The following is a 22,532-nucleotide window of genomic DNA, read 5'->3' as shown; positions in this document are numbered from 1 at the left end:
TGGATGTGGGCACCTTTGCTACAAGGAAAAGGCTGAGAGAACTGGGATTGTTCAGCCTGGAGAAGGGAAAGCTTTGGGGTGACCTAATTGCAGCCTTCCAGTACCTGAAAGGAGCCAACGAGAGAGAGGGAGAGATTATTTACAAGGGCCTGGAGTGACAGGACAAGGGGGAATGGCTTCAAACTGAAAGAGAGTAGGTTTAGATTGGATATTAGGAAAAATTCTTCACTGCAATGGTGATGAGGCCCTGGCACAGGTTGCCCAGAGGAGTTGTGGCTGCCCCATCCCTGGAAGTGTTGAAGGCCAGGCTGGATGGGGCTCTGAGCAACCTGGGATAGTGGAAGGTTCCCTACCCACAGCAAGGGGGTTGGAATGAGATGAGCTTTAAGGTCCCTCCCAACCCAAACCATTCTATGATGATAAACACTTCTGAGGCTACTCACACAACCAAATAACAATGAAATTTTTCTTGAAACAAAGCACTTACTGTTCGCTTAAAACTGGGGCTGAGCTGCTTTGGATCTTTTAAAACCATCTGTTGGCATTGTCTTCCCTCTGATTTTAACTCCTCGAGTATTACTCGAAATCCTTTCAGGTATTCAATCCCTACAAACAGCAGGGCATTTAAAGAAGATCAATATTTCAGAATGCATAATGTGGTATTTTATGTAATTCGAGTATATTTCATTTGTCTCTAAAAATAAAACTTACCAGTCATATGAAGTGCTTGTATTTAATATCCATTGTTATATGTCACTTCTTCCTGCATATTCTATCTTGCCTATCCAGAATTCAGTCTTTGGCAAAGGCTGCAATTACTACATACTTGTGCAATGCTTAGAGCAGAGGGGCCCACAGCTCAGCTGGGGCTTCCAAATTATCACTGTAATTTAACTTATCATTACCTTCTTCACTCTCAGGAATACTTTATAGTAACTTCACGTTTCCATTGTTAGCAAAGAAATACAACATTTTCCTGGCAAATTATGGAAATATTCCTTTATAACATTTTCCAATAATTTCTGAGACTACTAGATTAAAGTGATAGTGATTGTTACAACTTCTTTAGTTCTAGTATAGTATGGGATAATAGAAAACTTGACTTAAATGGAATGGAATTTATTCCAGTGTGTGTATACTTCCAGTTATTTGTAACAGATGCCAGAACTACACCCATTTTGTTCAAGTTACTCGAACACAACTCATCTCAGCACAGTGTCTTTACAATGTTCTCATCACAGAATTACTTCATTACACGATTAAACTCAGTCACAGTGATGTGAGTGTCCCAGGATAATGCCAGTGTTACCCTGGGACAGTTTTGTGGCTCAGGTATCAAAGGCATTGCATTGCTCTTCAAGACTAACTATTCCATCTAATTACATCTTTTCAACAGCATTACATATGGCAGAACAAAGATTTATCAGAGACACACACACAGCTTTTGTAAGCTAAATGCTACAGAAATAAAAAATGAATTAATTTCAGTTTATGCTATGCTTTCAAACCAAAAAATAAAATCCCCTTTCCCTCTACTACTTACCAATGGCATTTGCTGTCCAAAGTATCATCACAGCAACCTGTTCCTGGCAGGCATACTGACTGATAGTGATGTTCTGCACGTCCCCGATCACGTGTCTGCCCACTGAGTTCAGGTAAGGTGTACAGTCTGAAAATACGGGGGAACAAACACTTTAAGAAAAACATTCTAGCTGACATAAATTTCCTAGTATTTCTTCACTACTGAGCAAAGTGCAAGTGCACTGTTTTCTCTAAAATATAAGTACTTTATACTGAATCTAGATGAAGTTTGTGTCTCAAGACACAAAAACCCACAAAACTTCATGAATCCTTGAGCACAGCCACTTTCACCAGTTGCAAAGCTCTAGTTCACAGGATTCCCAAGGAAATCACCAGTTTACACCCCAGTACAGCCCATACCACATGACACATTGGGACTCCCAAAAGAGAGCAGCTTTTTCTCGTAATTGTTCAAAAGAATACTGACATTATTTTGTGCATGTACAGTGCTCAGAGCAAGAGAATATTGGTCAATGATCAGGCACATATGAGAACAACAGAGCTTGAGAATTGGTGCTCAATAAGTGCTTTTCAACCAAGATATTGCCTGATCCTGACCACAGAGAACCTGCAGCCTAAATCCATCTCCTCTCTGCCATCCATTCAGTAGCCACACCCCTGTAGACCATTTTACTGCCACTGGATCCAGTCAGGACTGCTTTTGTCTTATCATCACAAAACACAGTGTATTCCCTAAAGTTACAGCTCCACAAACATGTGATTGTAGAAAACTTCAGCCTTCATTAAGGAAACAAAACATACGAAAAACATTCCCGACTTTGTTGTTGAACTTGACAAGAAAACAAATAACCCCAAATTTTATTACTTTTAAAGCCTTACAATACTCAGGCTCATATTTTGTGGCAGGAAGAGAAGTAGCAGCCAGGGAATTCAATAGTTCTGGAGTTCTGGAGTGCACTACACATGAAGGTGTGTGTGCACAAACAAACTTTCTGCTTCTGAACAAGTGAAGTCAACAAAATCCAGAAGAAGTTGACTATATACATTACTGACTGATGATTAATTCTAAAAAACCTGAGATAATCTATATGCTATGTTTTGTCTATGCAGAGCTTGTAGAAAAGAAACATGAAAAATCAAGTGCTATGATACGCCAGTACAGGAAATTTGAATTTAATTCAGAGGTGTGATCTTAAAGGCAAGGAAAGAAAAATTATTAACTGTAAAGGAGACTTAGAAAATGGCTTTTTACTATGAATAACCACAGCAAGGGGTCTTTTATATAACTGTCCCAGCCACAAGAATAGAACAGTTTGTACAACACTGCCTTTGACAAAAGCTGGGCAGTTGGTACTTCCACTGCTGTTTGTAGAATTCTGTTGCTATGAGTGAACTCAGTGACAGCATGAACTTCCTGTTAGGAGGAGAGAGGATCTCTTTCAATGGAAAGTTTGAAGTAACTGGGTTTTTCTATGTCTGGATCTAATTAATAGCAAGCCTAAAATTTTGGATCCTGGTTACTAGAATTTTATGGTCAAATGACAATTTGCCAAAATGGAATATAGCACAAATGTCTGAAGTTTAACTGCAAGTCACTGATTTCCATTTTTAAAGAACAACAGATTTAGGAAGAAAACAGCATGGAAAAAAAATCACACTTTTCAGGAACCCACTTCTTTTATTTGAATACAAGTGACATACTAAAAAATACAAACATTTGTGTTTCACCTGAATAAACAGTCTAACCAACCACTTTAAAAACCACACTTTGCCAGAGTTGCAGTGTGGCAAAATAAAAGCCTTTAAAAATCACAGCCAGCAAGCCAAATTCTCTTTTGTGCTGGCCTGGCTTATTCACAGTAAGTATGTATTTCCATATCATGTTAGCTCTTTAGTCTTCATATCTGCAAACTCTTTTCCTAGTACTGCAGAACTCAAGTAACTTCTTTGTCCAGGAAGCATTCAGTGCCAGGAGAGTTTTGAGTTAATACTTCTCTTTGGTTAAACACAGTTTCTGGTGCCAGAATTAATGGAAAAAACACGACACATACTGGGAATTAAACAGACTCATTGTGTTAACTAAATGTGGGGATCTCTGTTCTGACTGGTATTATTTCCTGTTTTTCTTTACACAATTAAAAAAAACCCCACCACCTCTTTTGTAGTGACCACCTAACCCTTGTACAATCTGACATAGTTGCTCATTTTAAATACTAAGATCAAATTAGATTAAAAAGTAATTCACAGTGAAGGATTGCAAATTCAGAAATGGACATAAAAATAGAGGAACAAAAGGATGATCAGAATGAAAGAAATCCCTACTGTTAGGTTACCTGATGTATGCTCTTAAAGATGAAATTTCACCTACACTCAGCATCTGAAGCAATTTCTTTGGGTAAGTAGAAAAAACAATCTGTGACTTGTACTGGCATTAAAACAAACATTACTGCTGTAAATTTAGACCTTGAATGTATATTGAGTTAATATTGATGATGGCCATTAACTGCCCAAATAAGGATAAATTCCTAACGCAGTCAATAGTCCTACTTAGACAAAGACAACAAAGATGACAAAAACCTTTTAAAAAAACCTCAACAATAAGATACAGTCATTCAGCAGATGTTGGAAGAGGTCTGAAGTATTATTGCTGCAACCTGCTTATCACTGTTATTATGCCAGAGATTACTTTGTTCTTAGTTTAGCTGCAAAACAGAGCACATCTGCTACAGCTCTAAACCCATCTGTCTCCACTAAAAACACCCACAGCAGTTTTCCACTGGCCTGCTCCTCTAAGATTGTAGCTAAAGAAAAGTTCCAACTGCTTTGACTGGATGGAGAGATGCCATTCAACATCCTTCAATATTCATATTCAATATTAACCCTTGCAAAGACACATTTTTATATTTTACATTACCTGTATGCAAATAAAATCTACACATTTTCTACCTCAAGACACACCTCATTCCATTTTCACCTTAAATTACATACCAGAGAAAAGATGTATAAAGCTCAAAATAATCATTTCCTATGAGTTTGTGTGTACTAAACCTTTCAGTGACTATATTCTTTCACAGAATAAAATAATTTTCTATAATTTTCCAGTCAAATACTGAGCAGATGCAGTAGGCCAATCTGAAAGTGTAACTACTACAAATTCTTAGACTGCTTTATTATCAGTGAAACACAAGAAGGAGAAGATCTATCAGACCTGGCAGACAGACCTAGATGTTAAAGTTCTTCAATACTGAAGAGCTTATGCTATTCTTAGAGACATTTCTAAAAGACATGTTGCTATATATTGACAACTGTGAAGGAGTCCTTGATTTTTGTGAATACAGTGCAGATTTTCAACTTACTGTCATATTTAAAGGTGATATTGAGTAGTCCATTGTTCTTTGTCACTGATGACAGGCCCTGTAGAGAAACACCAAGAAAATAATATGAATAAAGCAAGTTACCTAGAACTTACATAGATTTTTATTTTGTAAGCAGGAGGATGATAGAACCACATGAATTTTTAATGTTAAATAAGAATAAATGAAACAGTGGATTTGTAACTGCAATAATTCAGATAATTATATTCCAGAACTTTTCCAGTAGGAGTGCACATTGTAGAAATCCATTATGCTACCTCAGACACCCTTTTCTATTATCAAATACTATTAAAGCAGATCCTGCCATCCTCGCTGAGTGTCACAAACTGAAGACCAACTGGAGAACTGCTCTGCCAGGGAAGAATCCAGACACATCCACAGGCTGATGAGTCTGCTGCCTCTTCCAACCTTTCCAAAAGGACTTTGGGCTTCAGAGATGCAATACCTTACCCTTCAAAAAAGCACTGAAATTGCTATTGAAACACAAAATGTAGCATCACTCTCACCCCAAACCAGACACAAAGTTGAAAACTGGAATGCTGATTCCTGGGAAGGAGCATCATTCCATGAAAGGCAAATCACACCGTATTTACCATTAGCTTTAAAAAAAACCCACCTATTTACATGGAATTGTATCTGGGTTCACTGCTACAATGTGAACAGCAAAAATCCATAGTCTAGAAGGACTGCAGCAGTAATTAGATGCTGTCAGGATCATGCCCAAGTACTCCCTGGGTGTCACTTCACAGTCAGAAACAGGGAGGTACTAAGAAAAACAAGGTATGAGGTGTTACCTTGAAAGAAAAAAAGTAAAACAATACCTAAAGAATGAAAACAACTCAGATCTTGATAGTATTGTTAGAAGTTAAATTTGTAATCTCACTTTCTTCTTAGGTGGCTTTTCATCTGTTAAACTCTGATTTAGTTTGGCACTGAACCAGCTGTTGTACAAAAAGGCTTCCTGAAACAGGAAGGCGTCTTTTTTTTTTTAAACTTTTTTATTAATACCTGTTCTATTCTGACTCATTTTCTGTTTCTCTAAACTTTATGAGATGTCATTTAACTCACTACTACATCAAAACAAAGACATGACTATTTCATTAAAAAATTACAAAAAAGTAACTTTCATATTAATAAAGGCAGATAAACCACCACATTTTTACTTGTCCCCCTTTTGTCCTACATCTGAAGTTTTGAGAGACATAAATTTTACCAAACCCCACAGAAAAATGGCACAAGTATCTCAATTCATTAGATGGGGTTTTTTATATCCTCTGTTAAAAAAAAAGGCAACACTTTTCACCACACCTTTAATTACATTTCTACCGGGATTATGGTGACATCACAAACTACACAACAGTAGAAGTATAAATCAATACAGCACAGTCATTAATAATGGAGATGCAAAAAGCAGATATAACATAAGCCAAACTCTGCTGAACTTAAGGAGCAAATAAGACTTATTGGTTGTAAAAACTGGCTCCCAGGTGTATAAAAGGCACAAAAAGGCTGCAGTAAGAAGTGAGAGAATTAGGGTTGCCTTAAAGTGTTGAACCAGATAGTTGTCATAGCAGTTATAAGTTAAAACACGTAAACTACCAGACAATTTCACCATGCTAAACTTTAGTATTAATCCTCCAAGTACTTACTGCTGTGAGTTTAAAAAAATACATTCTTCCAGGAAGCATTCCCCTGTTTTAAATGGCTTATAGCTAAGAGAACTTGTTTAGAGCTTCTTACTTTAAATCCATAAACACAAGGTTATGGCCTCAGGGCTCTACATTCTCAGTTAATTGTCCCTGCCCATGACAAGGGGGTTGGAAGGAGATGATCTTGAAGGTTCCTTCCAATCCAAACCATTCTATGATTCTATCATTAATTAACCACTAACATTTGTTGAATTTACATGAAGCTTTTAATTTATTCTGAACTTTACTGGAAAGCAGGTCTCCATTGCCTGCAGCTTTGTCTACAAAATCCCTGTGGTCCACATACTTCTACACACATAGACAGAGAAGGAATACATAGGAAAGGAAACAGTCAAAACATCTTTTAGGAAGAGCTACAGACCACTGATCTTTAAACAGATAATTAATGTTAAAATGCACACAGATTAAATTACAAATAACCTTATTTGTCAAAAAGTGGGGGGGATGGGGGAAAAGCATTATCCACATTAAATCTCACATTATGCGAGCTCAAAGCACAGAACTCCACAGAAAACACGATAAGCTGAGATCCAAATCCTGTATCTATGTTGGGCAAGCAAGCCAGAAAGAATTTCCATCACATATCACACACCTCAAATCACAGAGATAAGTGTTGGATCTGCTCCTCCACCCACATCCACAGCCTGAATAGTTAAGGTTAAGATCCCAAGATATCTTAAATCAGCACAGACCCGAGTAACACTAAAACACATCATCTCCTGAAGAATGAGTAACTCATTTAGATGTTCAAGACATGTGCAGGCATTTCATTTTATTTAAACATCCATCTTTCAACATGAAAGAGCACAAGTATTAATAAAAGGCAAAGACTATTACATGAAGTCAACCTCTAATTTTGTTTGTTTATATTTTTCTAATACCCAGCCCTCACTTACAGTAACAGCTCACTAATGAAAAGCACTTATGACAACTCTTTCTCCCCATCACTAGGCCAGAGAGGAACAAAGTTAGGATTACATTTCCAGAAATAGAACTTAAAGCAAATTTTTAACCACAGGAACTAATTGTGCCTCCAAGAAAAGTTAAATTTAACTAATGCCTGCCATCAAAGCCATAAATTAAATACAATGGAATGAAATAATAAATCTGCTTGATTTTTACTGCAGTTTCCCCTCTTCCTTTTAACCTAGAACACACACTTTTTATACCTCACGATTCCTGCCAGAGACAGCACTGGTGACAGAAATGGATGGGTGATTTCACAATTGTTCTGTGAATTACTGTTTCCACAAATAATACTGAAATATCCTCCAACATTCAAATTCTGTTGAGCAAACACTCTTTCATTCAAGAAAGGCAATTTATGTGTGTGAAGAGGCACTGTCAGGCAACCACTTGAACATCACTCCCAGGAACAGAGAGAGATGCACTAATTACAGAGATCTGCTAGAGGAGGTAGGAAATCACTCCCCCTCAAGCACAGCCTTGTGCACCAGACCAAAACAGTAATCATGATTCATCTTTCATATGTTGCTAATCAACACACACATGGTCCTAATTTCACACTCCCATGAGGCAAACTGAAGGGACAATTGTTTTTGAACTCTAACATCAAGATGAATAATCAATGTTTATCATACTCATTGCTCATTGAACCAAAAGCTTTATATTTGACATCTGCTCTTTTTGTTTTACAGCTTTATTGATGCTTTCAACCAAGTTAAAATATTCTATATTTCTAGAGCCATCAGTAAAAAGATTAATTATCTGTATTATTTATATGCCTGCATTTTAAATTTCTTCCAAGAGAATATAACAAAATACATTATCCATGTTGATGTTTGCTACACAACTTGTATGTACTCCATGGACTGCAGAATGAATTCTAAACCCTGAGTGAGTGGGTTTGTACTGTTATTACTATATTCTTGGTGTCACTGATTAGTATAACCATGAATTTTGTTCACATTTGCCTTTCATATAAACAAATGTAGAAAGCTAGATATAGATATATATGTTCCTGCATTGCATGCACAAATTCCGCTTCTATAAGAGTTGTCCTGACCTTTTATGATCATTAAATATCTCATTTGTCACAAAATGATGACATTATTCATGTTTTTAATGGTTGACTTCCCACATCGGTAATTACATTTTGTCTGAACAATTCTTCTGCCATTTCAACCAAACAGGGTTTTCTCAAGTTCCTCCCATCATGAAAGGATATTGAATGGAACAGCTGCTGCCTTAAATCCCACCAGAGGAGGAGGTGGTCCTGAAAGGGGTGCCTGTATACCAGTTTCAGGGGGGCCTTTTGGGATTTTTGAGGTGAAGATCACAAACTGCAGTGTATCCCATCTGAACCAAAAAACCCCCACAACCCAACCCAAAACCAAACCAGCAGAAATGCCTTTTTATTATGCCCCCTTCCTGGCTATTTTAGTTTCTATTTAAATTAGTCCATCTGACAGAGAAGTAAGAAATCATTGTAAGGAGAAATACTACAAGGAGCATTTCCAGCACAACTCCTCAGATGCAACAGGACTCCAGGCAGCTGCTCAGTGAAACTGTGGGACCTGGGTTACTTTAAGGAACAGACAGTTCTTAGAGGCACAACTTAACAACAATGGAAGCAAGTTTAATCCATACTGTTTGCTGCCTACTGTGAAAATCTTAAATCTCTGGGTCTAACTCAGGAATTCAATGCAGCAAAGCCTGGCAAAGAAGGGGCAGCACCAGCTCCAATTTCCCTTCTGCAGTTTGCAAGTTTGCCTGAGAAGTTTTCCATTGTTTGCATTGTCACAGTTAGTTCTTTCCAACTTTCTTGTGCAAATAATGTTTGGTAAATTACAAGCCTTCTAAAAACAAAGAAAAAGCCCCCCAAAGTTACCAGAAGAAATATTTTCAAACAAAGCCCACTTCCCACAAGCACTAGGAAATGTGCTAGGCTAAGGATATTTGGACCAAAGCCAAAAGTCTCTAGTTAAAGTAGTGTTCTCTTAACTGTGGGATATGACCCCTGGCAGGGGAGTTGGAAGAAAAGACGAGGTGTTTGGGAAGGGAGGGGGAGCAAAAGCAATGCCAAGACAGGTGCAGGAATGGTGATTGTGACTGGGAAGGAAGGGGGCCGCAAATGTCAAAGTTTCTTTCAGAGGGACCCAAGACAAACTAAGTTTGAGAAAGACTGACTTGTGCTGTAAACAACAAACAGAATAACATATATCTGAAATAATGCAGGAAGTTAATGAAAACTCATCTGCATATTAACTGCTTAACATAGTGCACAGCACACCATAAAATCAACAAGCTCACCATTTAACTCAAATTAAAGAATATATTTCTTTTTATGGTGCGAAGTTATCCACAATCTCAGTCAGCCTACAGGGTCCCTCACACTTAAAGTAACAATTGCATAAGCACTGAATTTTAACTTATACACAAGCACTTCTAAACTAACCTGTCCATGAAACAATTAAACACTATATTTTCATTCATTTTATTGACTGTGCACACAGAGCCATAAGCTGAAAGGCACAGTCTTTGTCTCACAAAAATCTTCAAACACAGTTAAAAGACAATCAAGAAAAGGTTTCAGGAGGTGACTGAAGCACGAGAGAACAGTGGATATGTATTATTTATATTAATATGTATATAAAAGGTATGGATATGTTCATTCATCCATTTTGCTTCCCATATTAAGAAATTATGTAGCTTTCAGAGGACAGAGCACCAGGAGAAAAGGAAAGCAAAGGAGAAAAATACTTCAGAGTTACAAATCTTACCTGTCCAGATTTTACGCACACAAAAGTTTGTTGCTTCTCCTAAATGACTAAGTAATTCCAAGCCAGGCAAATCCAAAAAGAAAGTCTTTGCCTTCAAAGCTGAGCAAATGCAATGGCACCTGGAAAACAACTAAAGGAACTTATTTCCAAAGTCATAGATGGTTCCCTAATAATGTTCTACTGCCAGATTCCTACCTTTCAAACTGGAAACTCCTAGCATGAGCTCTTTGTTTGATTTCAGGTTTCATCCAAAGAAACAGAGAATCAGTAAAACTAACTAGCACTGACTTCACAGGCTCAGTTTGAAGCTTCAGACAGAACACAATTCACACTTCTGACTATTTAAGGGTGTGTTTTTTACTCTTCACTTCTCAATAGAATGCCAAAGTGCACACACAAAACCACCTCTAACAATTCTGAGGGAAGCTGTCATCAAATGTGGATTAACTGTTTTATTCATAACTGTTAGACCTAAAAAAATTTAATCTGAAATTTACTGCAGTGTTGGAGATTTTCATTGTAAACAGCCCTAGAACAAGCAGACTGGAGATACTCTGTTTGCAGTACAGGGTGACTTTATTCAATTTGTAACTTCTGAAAGTGATAGGAACAGCTGCTTGCAAGGAAATCTTTAAAGCAGAACATCTCATAAAGGCTGGAATGTGAAAAATTTGACATAGCATATCTATTTTGTTTTGGTGTATTCACACAATGTTTCCCTCCCCTTCCTAATCCTTCTCCTGTATTATTTGAGATGAAGTCACTGAAATTCTTTAAGAGTTTGCAGTCAGAAAATCAGAAATGAGTATTCTTAGAAACCTAATTTTAATTCTCACACAAATGAAACATCCAGGCACAACTACAGAAAGTATTACATATCCACAGGAGATCAGGACTGTAAAGAATACCAATATAGGTTGGTTTTGTAGGACATCCATAAAAGTAGACCAAAGTTTTGGTTCTGGAGGATCTGGTGGCAGGTTAATTTAGCAATAACTCCACTGATTAAAGCACCACAGAACTTATAAAACTTTTAAAGTAGATAGAATTTGGGATTTTTCCATCTTAATCCCTCCCTCTGAAGTAACACAATTATTTTGGACGTAAAAACCTATTCTAAGGGATTTAGAAACACACAATTGTACTCATCTGTGAGCTTTTAAGACTGAGAATTCGTAAGCTGTATGGTTCTATTCCAGGAATAACCAATTATTTACTTACCAAACCCCCATGTTCTAGCTCTAAAGAATCTTTCACGATTCCCCCAACAGTATTTTTAATACCTCACGTGAAGGTGCTTTTACAGGAAATGAAGCAAAAAACCCAACTTTCTTTAAAGTAACACAAGCATCTCCTCTCAAAGTTCCCACCCTTGTGAGCTACAGAACTTAAAGAGCCTTGGGCAACGAGAAGCAAGGCCTTCAAAGGTGATGGGTTACTCAGTAGCAACATGAAGGTACCTTTGGCACTAAGTTCATTATCAGGAGGGACAGAAGAGGAATAACCACATTTATTCCATACACAGCCATGTTACACAATCCCCTCCTCACAAGTGAGGGGCAGATTGCTGCAGTGTGAGAACACACCAGCACGACAACTGTTCCAAACTTTTTTAAAGTCCATGGGAAAAAAACCAACCAAGCAAACAGAAAAATGGAGAGGCCATTATGTCAAACACAACGATGGAAAATACTTCCTGGTTAGAAGTAAAAGTTCTTGCACATCAACTGTGGAAATAAAATCAATTACTTTTCCCTACAAATCCCTCCAGGAAGCAATCAAGTATTCCTCCCTTTCTCCCTTCCCTAAGTCAATGGACAAACTGCAGAAGCTGCTTCCTGCAGTCAGACACAAGGCTGTGTTAAAGGTGGGCTTTGGTTCCTTCACTGCTTTGCATTGTTACTCCCAGCTCCTCAAAATCTCTGCAAAGAGAGATTCTTGCTGCTGAACTACACACTTTTAGGAAATAACTCCTCCTTAGAGTCTCTGTCTAGTCCAGGTCCACAGAGAAGACAAAAATTACTCCACAGCTTAAGCAGTAACACATTCAACAGTGAGGATTAGAAGGTCCAGTGCTTACTTGTACTGATGATCCACATGGTTGAACTTCAGAGACACAGGCAGATACATTTGGTGGCTGCAGATTTAAAGCTTTGGTTGCCAGGGAATTTATACACTCCTGGTTACTCTCTATGGAGTACAGCCATCGTATTTGCAGCCAAAAAAACTCCATTTGGAAGTGTCAGAAATATACACAAAGCTGCACAAACACTTCCTGTCCACCCGGAAGACACTTGGAAGAAACAGCAGTAAAATATTCCAACCACACCAGCCCCCTCTGTAAGCAAACTGGAGCTTCCCCACTTACAGACAAGTAGGAAAAGCTCCATCAAACCATGATCAACACCAGGAATTTGAACACAACAAAATAAAACCATCCAAAAGACAGTTTTCTGAGGAAACATTCTTGAGAATGTTTCTGAGAACTGCCAGCCTTGAATAAAGTTTACCTCAGGATTCAACCATCTCTTTACACAGAAGAGTTTCTGCCATCAGGATTGTCGAGGCTTTTCACAGTGAAAAAAAGGATGAAGAGAAGACAGAATACATTCAAATTTTCCTGTGTGCTCATGTCTCCTCAGTACTTGGATTCAAAAAGCATTAAGTATTGCTAAACCTTAATATTGGGAAAAAAAAAACAGGGAAATTTGTGTGTTTTAAGTATATCTGTACTGGCAAACTCTTTAGGCATTATGTGCTATCAAGTCCCATGAGGTCTTTAACTACTAAAAAAGGGTACCTAGATACAATATTTAAAGGAGATATTTAAAGTTTGAAATGGTACTGAAACTCCAGCCTGGCTGCATTCAGTTTCCACTAATAAAAATCACACCCTATGGATATCACACTTTGTAATACACTTGAACAAGTGAAACAGCTTAATAGATGCATTTTTCCTAAGGATTTCATGTTAAGTGCTTTTGAAAGTTGGCCAAAGCAAAGGTTACACATTCTATCTGTACCATACACAGCCAGTTCATAACTGCTCTTTTCATACTAATTAATACACTACTTGACATGAAATGTGATATCTGTTAAAACACTGACACAACCTGTACCACAACCTGCTTGGGCTTTAAATTACTTTGTTGGTGCCATTTGCTTAACTACTATTTAAGCCCTTGCAATATTTTCATCCTAAATCTTTTTCATGAAGGATTGCCCTTACTCATTTCTTAAGTTCCTAGAACCTTGGAGCACTTTTTGTTCCTATGTTATTGGTTAAAATTAGATTGTCCAATTAAAAAAAAAACAAACCAACAAACCCACATCAAAAAACCACCAACCCATGCAAAGAAAATCTACATCTTCAGAAGGTTTAAATTTTCAGTTCAATCAGCTTCCTTTGAAGTGATAAATTTCAACACTCACTAATAAACAATAATAGGAAATCATACTGTGGGAAAAATGACAGGAACCCTAAAATCAAATGCCTGATGTACAAATGCAGGCTTGGCATATGGGTCTGTTCTGTCATGGCCTTCTCTGACAAATGCAGGAATGGTACAGAGTGCATTTAGCCTCAGGAAAAATACCACTGCTGTGCTGCTCTGAAGAAATCCCTCTGGTCTCCACACAGGCAGCACCAATGACATCCAGACCCATTGCACACAAAGTCCTTACAAGCGAGAGGAACCCAAAAGGATCCTAAATTGTAACCTCACTCATCTCAATAAAAATATAAAAATATGGAAATGAAACAAATCATTTTAGAATCCTGCAAACACACAAGCTGTTCAAGGGAACACACTACACAGCATAACGAGATGCACATTTTGGTTCGTGCCCTTCAATGATGCTCAGAGTAACTAATCAGTTTTACGACTCCATAGTTTAAACTTTTCCTGTCTTTAAAAGGGGAGTGCTTTATTTTTACATACAGATTTAATTAATGAATTTTTTAGCCTACACCTCAGATAATAAAACTTTTCCAAACTGCCCAAGTTAAGTAATAAATCTTGCCCTATTAAGGCTTGTTTTCTATTTTCTGTTCCTGCAAAGCTGAAAAAAATCCCATACACCTAAATAACTTACTTGGTGCAGAGCTGATACACAGAAGCTAAGGTTTGACTATGAAAGAAAATAGATACACTTTTCACATTATAATTTGTGGATTATTTACTTGAGTTGTTTTGATTAGTAATAAGGTGTGAGGTCAAGTTATTTTAATAGTATAATCAGGGTAACTGGTAAGAAGTGCTGATAGAAATTTGACAAGAACCATTTGAAACCTAAATTATAATCTACTGATGTTTAGGGGGGAAAAAAGCCTTTCAAACCTAATATGGAAAACATTGAAGGATGAACAAAGGTACATTTACAGCAGCAAAACATTGAGCTTTCCACAAAGTGATGTTCAAGATACTGAATCTCTCAGAAACAGGGTGTCTAATCAGGTGAATTAATCATATAATGTGATTTTAGGTTTTTTATATTAACTTTTCTCTTGATTTTTTTTTTAATCAGTCTCATGCAGCATCTGTAAAAAAAGGAAAACTTTTGCTTGTGCCACACATCTTTTAAAGAAGGAAATACACAATTGGTTCCAAACTTTTATAACCACATAATAATGCACAACAATATGAAAATGAAAAATTGAGTATTTTAGGATGTTAATACCTGATGAAGATAAAAATTTAAAACTTTTTTTTCCCCACTGGTTTTAATGTCCCCTGGAAAAACATACCCATTTAAAATGTACGATTATTTTAAACACTTTAAATACTTTAACATGTAGAGTTGTTTAAGTACTACTTAACACATGAAAAACATTAATATTTCAATCTGACTGCTTGAAGTTTCCATTAGTAAAGTTACAATCCATGGATCTCACACCTTCTGATACATTTGAAGAGGAGACAACCTGAAGAAATCCATTAAGCTGGAAGAACCCAACCAACACATAGGAATTGGTACTCTTAAAAACCCAAACAATTACCATTACAAAGGTCTGAGACTTTGAGGTAGTTTGGCCACTGCACAGCAACCCATCCAACTGCTGTTCACCTGGTATGTACAGATACTCACCTGAAAATACATTCTCACTCTTCCTTCTGCCTTGAAAAGGTTAAGGAATCAATGCTGGAATAAAGTATGTGACACCAATAAGCAGCATTTTTACATCAAATACTACGAAGCAAAAAAATATCTTTGAAAAGGTTTATGCTCTTCTTAATATTCCTTTTACATCGAGATCCACGGTGATTTCTCTGAAATCAGACACTTTGCCCCAGACCATGGACTGAAGCAATTTGAAATGGAAATATTTCCTGTCCGCTCACTGCCAGTTTCTGTTCCCAGAGTGATATAACAGATGACATCCAGTACAATAAATTCTTTTATTAACCATAAATTTGAGCCTGCTTTAGGGATTTGAAGTGTTCAGTTTCATGCTGAAAAAATGTAATGTTATCCACAGACCATCAGCATGTGTAACAAAAACAGAGCCACAGGTTATGTGACTTTGATCAAATTATGACAAAATTTCTTTTGAATTTCAAAATACTCAAAAAAGCATTTATACTATTTTTTAGCCTCTTATTTTTAAAGATACACACATTAACTGATCCTTTTCTGCAGGAACCAATCACTTGGAACAAAAGTGTCTCTATGCAGGAAGTCAATACAATGAACAAGTTTTCTTCTAGCAGTCACCTTATTTAAGAAAGCAGAATGCAATGAAAGTTTTAAGATGGCATATAAGTGCACAGATTAAAAAGTTAAACTGAATCTGTGTTTCTAACAAACTTCTACTTGACTTCTTTTAATCAACATTAAGCTGAACATATAAATAGCTAATCCTAAATCACTGAACAGGAAGATATAAAATAATATTATATTATTGTAGCAAATTGAGAAGTAGATCCAAAGATCATCAAGTTTCACTTCCAATATAAATGATAACTTAAAACAGGAATATTATTTGGATGTGATGCTAAAATATAAATATGGAAACAAATATTTCCTCTGTTGCAAGGAAACCTGACCAGGGTGGGAGAAGAGTGGGAATCACACCTGGAACTCAGGTCAGCTCCTCACATACGAGCAAATAAACTACTGGAGTTTACACACTGGAACTTCTGGGATTGAGTGGAATATAATAAACAATAACTAAAACATGTAACAAAGGTGATGTGGTTACACTGAGCACTCCTCACCCACGTCTCTCAGCACTGTTAGACAGTATGGGCTGTTATTCCATCACTCATATTGTGCCTTTGATTCCTACATCTACTGCCAGAATGTAATAAAAAGAAACTCCTGTCCTTGCAACTCATTCTTTAGTGAGCTGAATGTCCCATTTTCAAACTCTGCATGACATTTCACGGCCAGTGGCCCTTACTGAAAAAGAACCCCAAAAGCGAATGGCATGATTAGGGAATTACTCCTGCAAATGCAACTATATGGAGAAACCTAAGCTATCCCAACTTGCATTATTCCTAACTAATGAATAAAAGATAAAGGTTTTGTTTCCATTGATGTTCTGAAGAAGCATGGAAAAAATAAGTTTTCACCTGTTAGGGCCAGGCTGAGTTAGGTGTTTGTTTTGTCTTTTTGATTCTTATTTTAACTCTTTTTGTAGTTAAGCTATTACTCCTGTCAGAAGGTAAACTAAGGTAAAGATAATTATTAAACACCAACAACACAATTTCTTAAAAAAAAATAAATAATTAAACAATAAAGCAAAGTTGTAACTATGAAATAGATAATTTACTGATTCTTTGAAAACTACCTTAGCTAAATATTTCATAACAACAGAAAAAGCAAAACCTTAGATATTCTTTCATAACTCAAACATCAGGCTAAATGTCTGGCCCTTTCTTCTTTTGGGGCTGTTAACACGTGGCTTGTGAAGCAGTATCAGGAGGCCTCAGATAAAATTCTGACAGAGTAAATAAAATCAAAGCTCTTTATAATGGGGAAACATCCTTAACTGTACTGAATAACTACACAGATTTGCTCACGGACACTGTACTAACAGGAGATGCTGTCTTCAGAGCAAGGTAAGAAAGAGAGAGAGCTAATAAGACCTAGTGGGTCATTCTGTAATTTTAGTGGTAATCTGTCCAAATTCCTTTCACAAACTATAGGTTGTATAGTGAAGTTCCCCCCTTGGGTTACAAATGAATACACTACTCTTCATTTCCTGGCAGGAAGGGTTGTATAACATTACCCTGAGCTCTGTATTCCACCACAGAGTTGGCTGCATTTCAACAGACACTGAAGTGATTTCTGAAACATTATCATCTTCTTGCCTGTGAAAATTTCACTGTAAAAAATGTCCACATGAAAAATCTTGAATAATTTAAAGTTTCATGTATGCTCAGTATACCAACCTCAAATTCTTTTGATGAGAAACTTTTTAAAAAGTATCTAAATTAACACACCTCAAGGGTGGGCATTTTAAAAGCATCTGAATAGTTACACAGAACATTGACCTAATCACAAAATTAACTTTGGGATTTCCTGATTCCCCTGTCCAGTCCCTGGCTCTTCTTCCATGCTGTCGTTCATCAATTCTGAACATATACTTAACATAACTGCATGGGGACCTCATTTTGTCCATGTCATTGAAGTTACCTCAGTTGTGAAAAGAAAAAGGAAAAGAAAAAAAAGTCAGGATACTTTCAATTCAAACTGCTTTAATAATGTGAATTACAATGCAGCTCACAAATAGGTGCATTAAAGCAGGTGGGGAGGGAAGAGCAAACAGCAACACCAAAGTGGGAGGAAAAGCAGATGGGAGTGAAAATTTCACTAACCAGCTTCACTGCTGAGTCAATACTGAGTAACCACACCCCTGAGCCACAAAAGAGAACAAATCCCATTGAAATTTAATAGGAGTCAGGGCACTCCATTCATTTTCAGAATCCCACTCCAAGCTTCTAAGGCTCTGCTCACTCATAAGGTGAAGCTTAAATCACTCATTTATACCCCATATCTCTCAGACTTCAAGGGGAAGCCCAGCACAAGCTTGAAAACTTTGCTAAAAAGATTTCCAATTCAGCAACGCCCCATTTCCACACCATATTTGAAGTTCATCCAGACAGAGCACTCTTTATGCTCAGCCTAAATTGCACAATTTACCAGTTCCAACTTCCATCCTCATTTTGTTACTACTGCCTACAATTAGGGGCAGGCCTGGACAGGAAGGTAACATTGATTCCTGTAGGAACGGGAGGAATAGGAAGCAGTGCAGGCAGGATTTATAAGGGCTTTGAGATGAGATACAGACTGGCACCTTAACAGCTCAGACAGAGGAAAATGATGGAATTCTTCATTGGCTTGCCAGCTGTATCCAAAGGTACACTGTACACTTGAGGGGGCAGGGAGGAATCTATCCCTAATGGCCTGTTAGTAAAGGAAGTCATTCCTATGGGATAAATTAAGATGCAACTTCACAGTGCACTCCCTACTCTGAGAACACCCTACATGGGCTGTTCCAGGACACATCTATGCAACACTGAGATTGAAGACAGCAATTATCAGCAAAGCCTAAGGATGAGAAACTGCCGTGGCAGCCAAGTGCTCTGCTCTGGCTGAGCTGGGAACACCAGGACCATGCCACGGGCACAGCTGGCCTGCTCCCAGTCAGCCTGGCTGGCTGAGTATTGCCCTGAGCTGAGAACATGCACCCAAATCCTCCCCACAAGGGATGCACCGTGGAAGTGATCTGTGCTGTGAGCTCCTGTCCTAGTTTAGCAGGCAGCACCATTCCCATATGCACACAGAAACAGCAGATTAGAGGCTTGTGCCAGCTTTTGCATGAAGTCAGTCACAGCAGTTCAGTGCTGGGCAACCACAAAGCATCAAACCCCTTGGAGTATGGAAGAAAATCCCATCAAAATGGAAGTCAAAGTGCTGCCACTGATTTTAACAGGTAGGATTTTAGCTCTTTAAACAGAACAACACAGCAAAACCAGAAACAAAACCACTCGACAAATCCCTTAGTATTCCAGGTTTAAGAAAAACAGACTGGGGTGTTTTTTCCACAAGCAGATGACAAACAGAGGCCTGCATAGAGTTTGTTTAAATAATTTCATAATATAAAAAGATAATGTGACTATTAAAAGTCTCTAAAGTTGTATTTTTCAATGCTTTCAGATTCCAGGCCAGTCACACCTGGAATACATATGTCTAACTGAGCAGCTGATAACTTCTAGATTTAACAACTTGTAAGATTTACTGTTTGGATTCTCATACTATGCCTTTCTATGAGCTAAACTAACTTCACACATAATTGTAACCCGCATTATTTGGGAGAAAAAAAGCCAAACATTCTCTTTTAGCCTGTAAAATTAAAACTTGAAAATGAGGACTTTCACAAATTAGACTACTCTTTGGAATTTTATACGCAAATAGATGAAACTGAACTTCACTATGGATATGCACACACAAAACAAATTTCCTTTTATGAACCCCGGAATCCAACCCAGTAGCTTGTTTTAGTCTTGGAGTTCAATAACTCTTAAAGGAAAATATCAGTAAACATATAGAAACATTTCATGGTGAATATATATAAAAACTCAAGAAAATAAGTTTATTTTATAAAGATAGAGTGTATTTTAAGTAACAATATTGTGAGTTTGGGATTCCCATGGAGAACTAAAATCCTCCATTTGAAAATACAAAGCAAAGTTAATTAGAAAACACAGTTTGAGTGAAGAAGGTTCTTGCAAAGACTTCTTAGAAAGGATCACCTTGACTGTGTTTGATGCTGAGGTGACGCCATAACTTTTCTTCACACAAAAGCAGTCATCAGCAGAGCACGACCAGATGTTAAGTTTTCTTTTCTTAGTTTCTGTAAACCTCTGTGACCTCCCTCAAATTAAAAAAGGGAATAGCATTTTTAAAGCCACAGGAGCTATCATTAGTGAGGCATTCTAAGGATTTTCATTAATTCATAGCCAGCCAACCAGGAATTTTCCCACAGCCGTACACAAAAAAAGTCAGGGAAGTCATTGATTGCTTGGTTGGATTTGAATGTAGTCAGAAGTAAGATCAGAAATATCTAGTCCCTCCCACTGATATAAGAGTGAAGAACACAAGGAAGGTCAGAAATTAAAATCCAAGTGTGCCCACCAACCATGAGGAAAATCCAGCACTGCCGTATTACACTGGGTATGGAAATGTTACTACACACAATTTTGAGGTAAAGGATCACATAGTTCAATCATTACAAATCAATGATTTGGAAACCTCAAAGCCCAAAATGAGCAGCTCCAAGTAGAACTGCAGATCTGTTATCTCCTTCAGACAGCAGCCCCAAGACTTAGATTGATGTTGTCCAGTTTTTGTGTAATACCCAACATTCACAGCAACTTATGTCCTGATACACATATTTAGTTGGAGCCCTTTGAACTCCACACGCTCCTCATTTGTCCCTTATTGGTTCTGCCAACCCAGGGCTGAGCACAAAAGGAGCTCATACTTTTAATGTGAGATTATCAGAATACAAAGGCTACAGAAAACAGAAGAACACACTTCAACAGCATTGGCCTTTTAGACACTACACTGACCTCGGCATTCCTGCAACACGCTCTGCTCTGTACATTGTAAAGGAACAGGAAAAGGCCAGGTAGAGACTCAAAGACTGCAGGCCTGCTGGCCCCACACTGCCAACAAAAGGTGCTCCAGCCAACCCAGAGATCATCACTTCACAGGCACCTCTGTATGCTATCAGATCACCAGGCAGTACAAATTTGATTCAGATCAGATGGACACACAACTCTAGAGTTCTTCTTGAATTAACCAGAACACACACCTCAGAAGTTATGCTTTCAGGCCTGCAAGAAGAGGTGTGACACCTGATCTAGCATGAAATCTCCTAGGACAAAGCTACCTCTCACATTTATTTGGGTACATTGGGATAAGCAGCACAAGTGATGTGCCCTCAAACCCAAATTTACTGTCCTGATGAATAACAGCCCAAGCCCAAATCCATAACCATAAGAACAGTAAAGGATGCTCACACACCTGTAGCTTTTAACTTAGGAGGCAACACGAACTAAGATCATAACACGTATTTGACAGATTGCTATCACATTTTTCCATATGTTCCATATCCATTTATGTACTACCCATAGATTTTGACTGTTGCTCACTTACAGCCAGCATTAATATGTTTTTCATGCAGCAGGTGAGCTATCAGTCTTTGTTTTCCTACCTGTCCTGACCCTCTCCCAAAAGGTCTTAATGGCTATTCAGAGGTACAATGTCCTACCAGTGAAATGACCATTCCCTGGTCATCTAAAAGAAATCAATCCCTGCCCCTTGCATTCTCTGTCATGCACACCTGCAGATTAACTTTAAAATAATCTGTTGTATTCCTTCTTTCTTCTCAACATAAACCTATTCAAAAGGTTTTGCCAGCCGTGATTCCAGCCCTAATTATCGATAACACACCAAGAAAAGAATTTCATACTTACCTCTTCTTTGCTGGTCATTATAGATTAAGGAACTCATCTAGGGTCATTAATGGATTTTTTTAATTGAAATGAAGGAGGAACAGAGCAGTTTGATGCACTGGATAGCTCTGGTAGGAGCAGAAATCTCTTTTTCTATGCCAATAGATGGAATTCATGCATGTGTTTGAAGATATTCATCACCTACTGCCTAAAGAGCCTACAAAGGAACGAAGGGGGCTTAAAAAGTACAGAAACAGCCACTTGGAATGTGTCCTTCACTAGAATCTAAGAGAGCATTTTGAGTTTCAAATGGGTGAAAAATCCTGATCAACAGCCCCAAGATGAGGAAAAATGTGACTGTTGAACACGATATCAAATTAGGATGCAGACACTTCCTTTTGCTATCCCTGACTACCAGAATGACGACCCAAACTACCAAAGAGAACCACAAACAGAGCTTGTCTTCTGAGTGCTGGTGGCAAAGGAAGCAATTTGTGAGACTGAAAGCTTGGCAAGCAAAAACCCACTGAAAATTGGTGCTATGACAAGACTTGGCAAAATCTCAAACATTCACAATGGAGTCATCAGATGCATCTTCACTGTCAAGTTGGTTACTCCAAGCCCTTTCCAAAAACAAAGCTCAGGCCCTTATCTACACACATGGCCAAACAAAAAAGTCTGTGCTCAAACTGTTTT

The 22,532-nt window shown here is 37.7% G+C and overlaps 1 protein-coding gene across 4 annotated transcripts in view; it reads right to left on the bottom strand.

Moving 5' to 3' along the window:
• IL17RD (interleukin 17 receptor D) overlaps positions 1 to 22,532 on the bottom strand; it is a 56,260-nt gene that overhangs the window by 11,206 nt on the left and 22,522 nt on the right. For all 4 annotated transcript variants that reach the window (XM_051811547.1, XM_051811548.1, XM_051811546.1 and 1 more), the window contains exons 2-4: positions 4,899 to 4,956; positions 1,544 to 1,669; positions 488 to 606 (exon numbers count right to left, since the gene is read on the bottom strand). In XM_051811547.1, coding sequence (XP_051667507.1) covers positions 488 to 606; positions 1,544 to 1,571 — 147 coding nt within the window. In that variant the 5' untranslated portion in view covers positions 1,572 to 1,669; positions 4,899 to 4,956. The remainder of the gene's footprint in view (positions 1 to 487; positions 607 to 1,543; positions 1,670 to 4,898; positions 4,957 to 22,532) is intronic.

The sequence above is a fragment of the Manacus candei genome, unplaced genomic scaffold (genome assembly GCF_025592945.1).
Source record: "Manacus candei isolate 608988 ecotype Guabito, Panama unplaced genomic scaffold, ASM2559294v1 h1tg000082l, whole genome shotgun sequence".
Classification (NCBI taxonomy): Eukaryota; Metazoa; Chordata; class Aves; order Passeriformes; family Pipridae; genus Manacus; species Manacus candei.
This window is presented reverse-complemented; position numbering and strand designations above follow the sequence as displayed.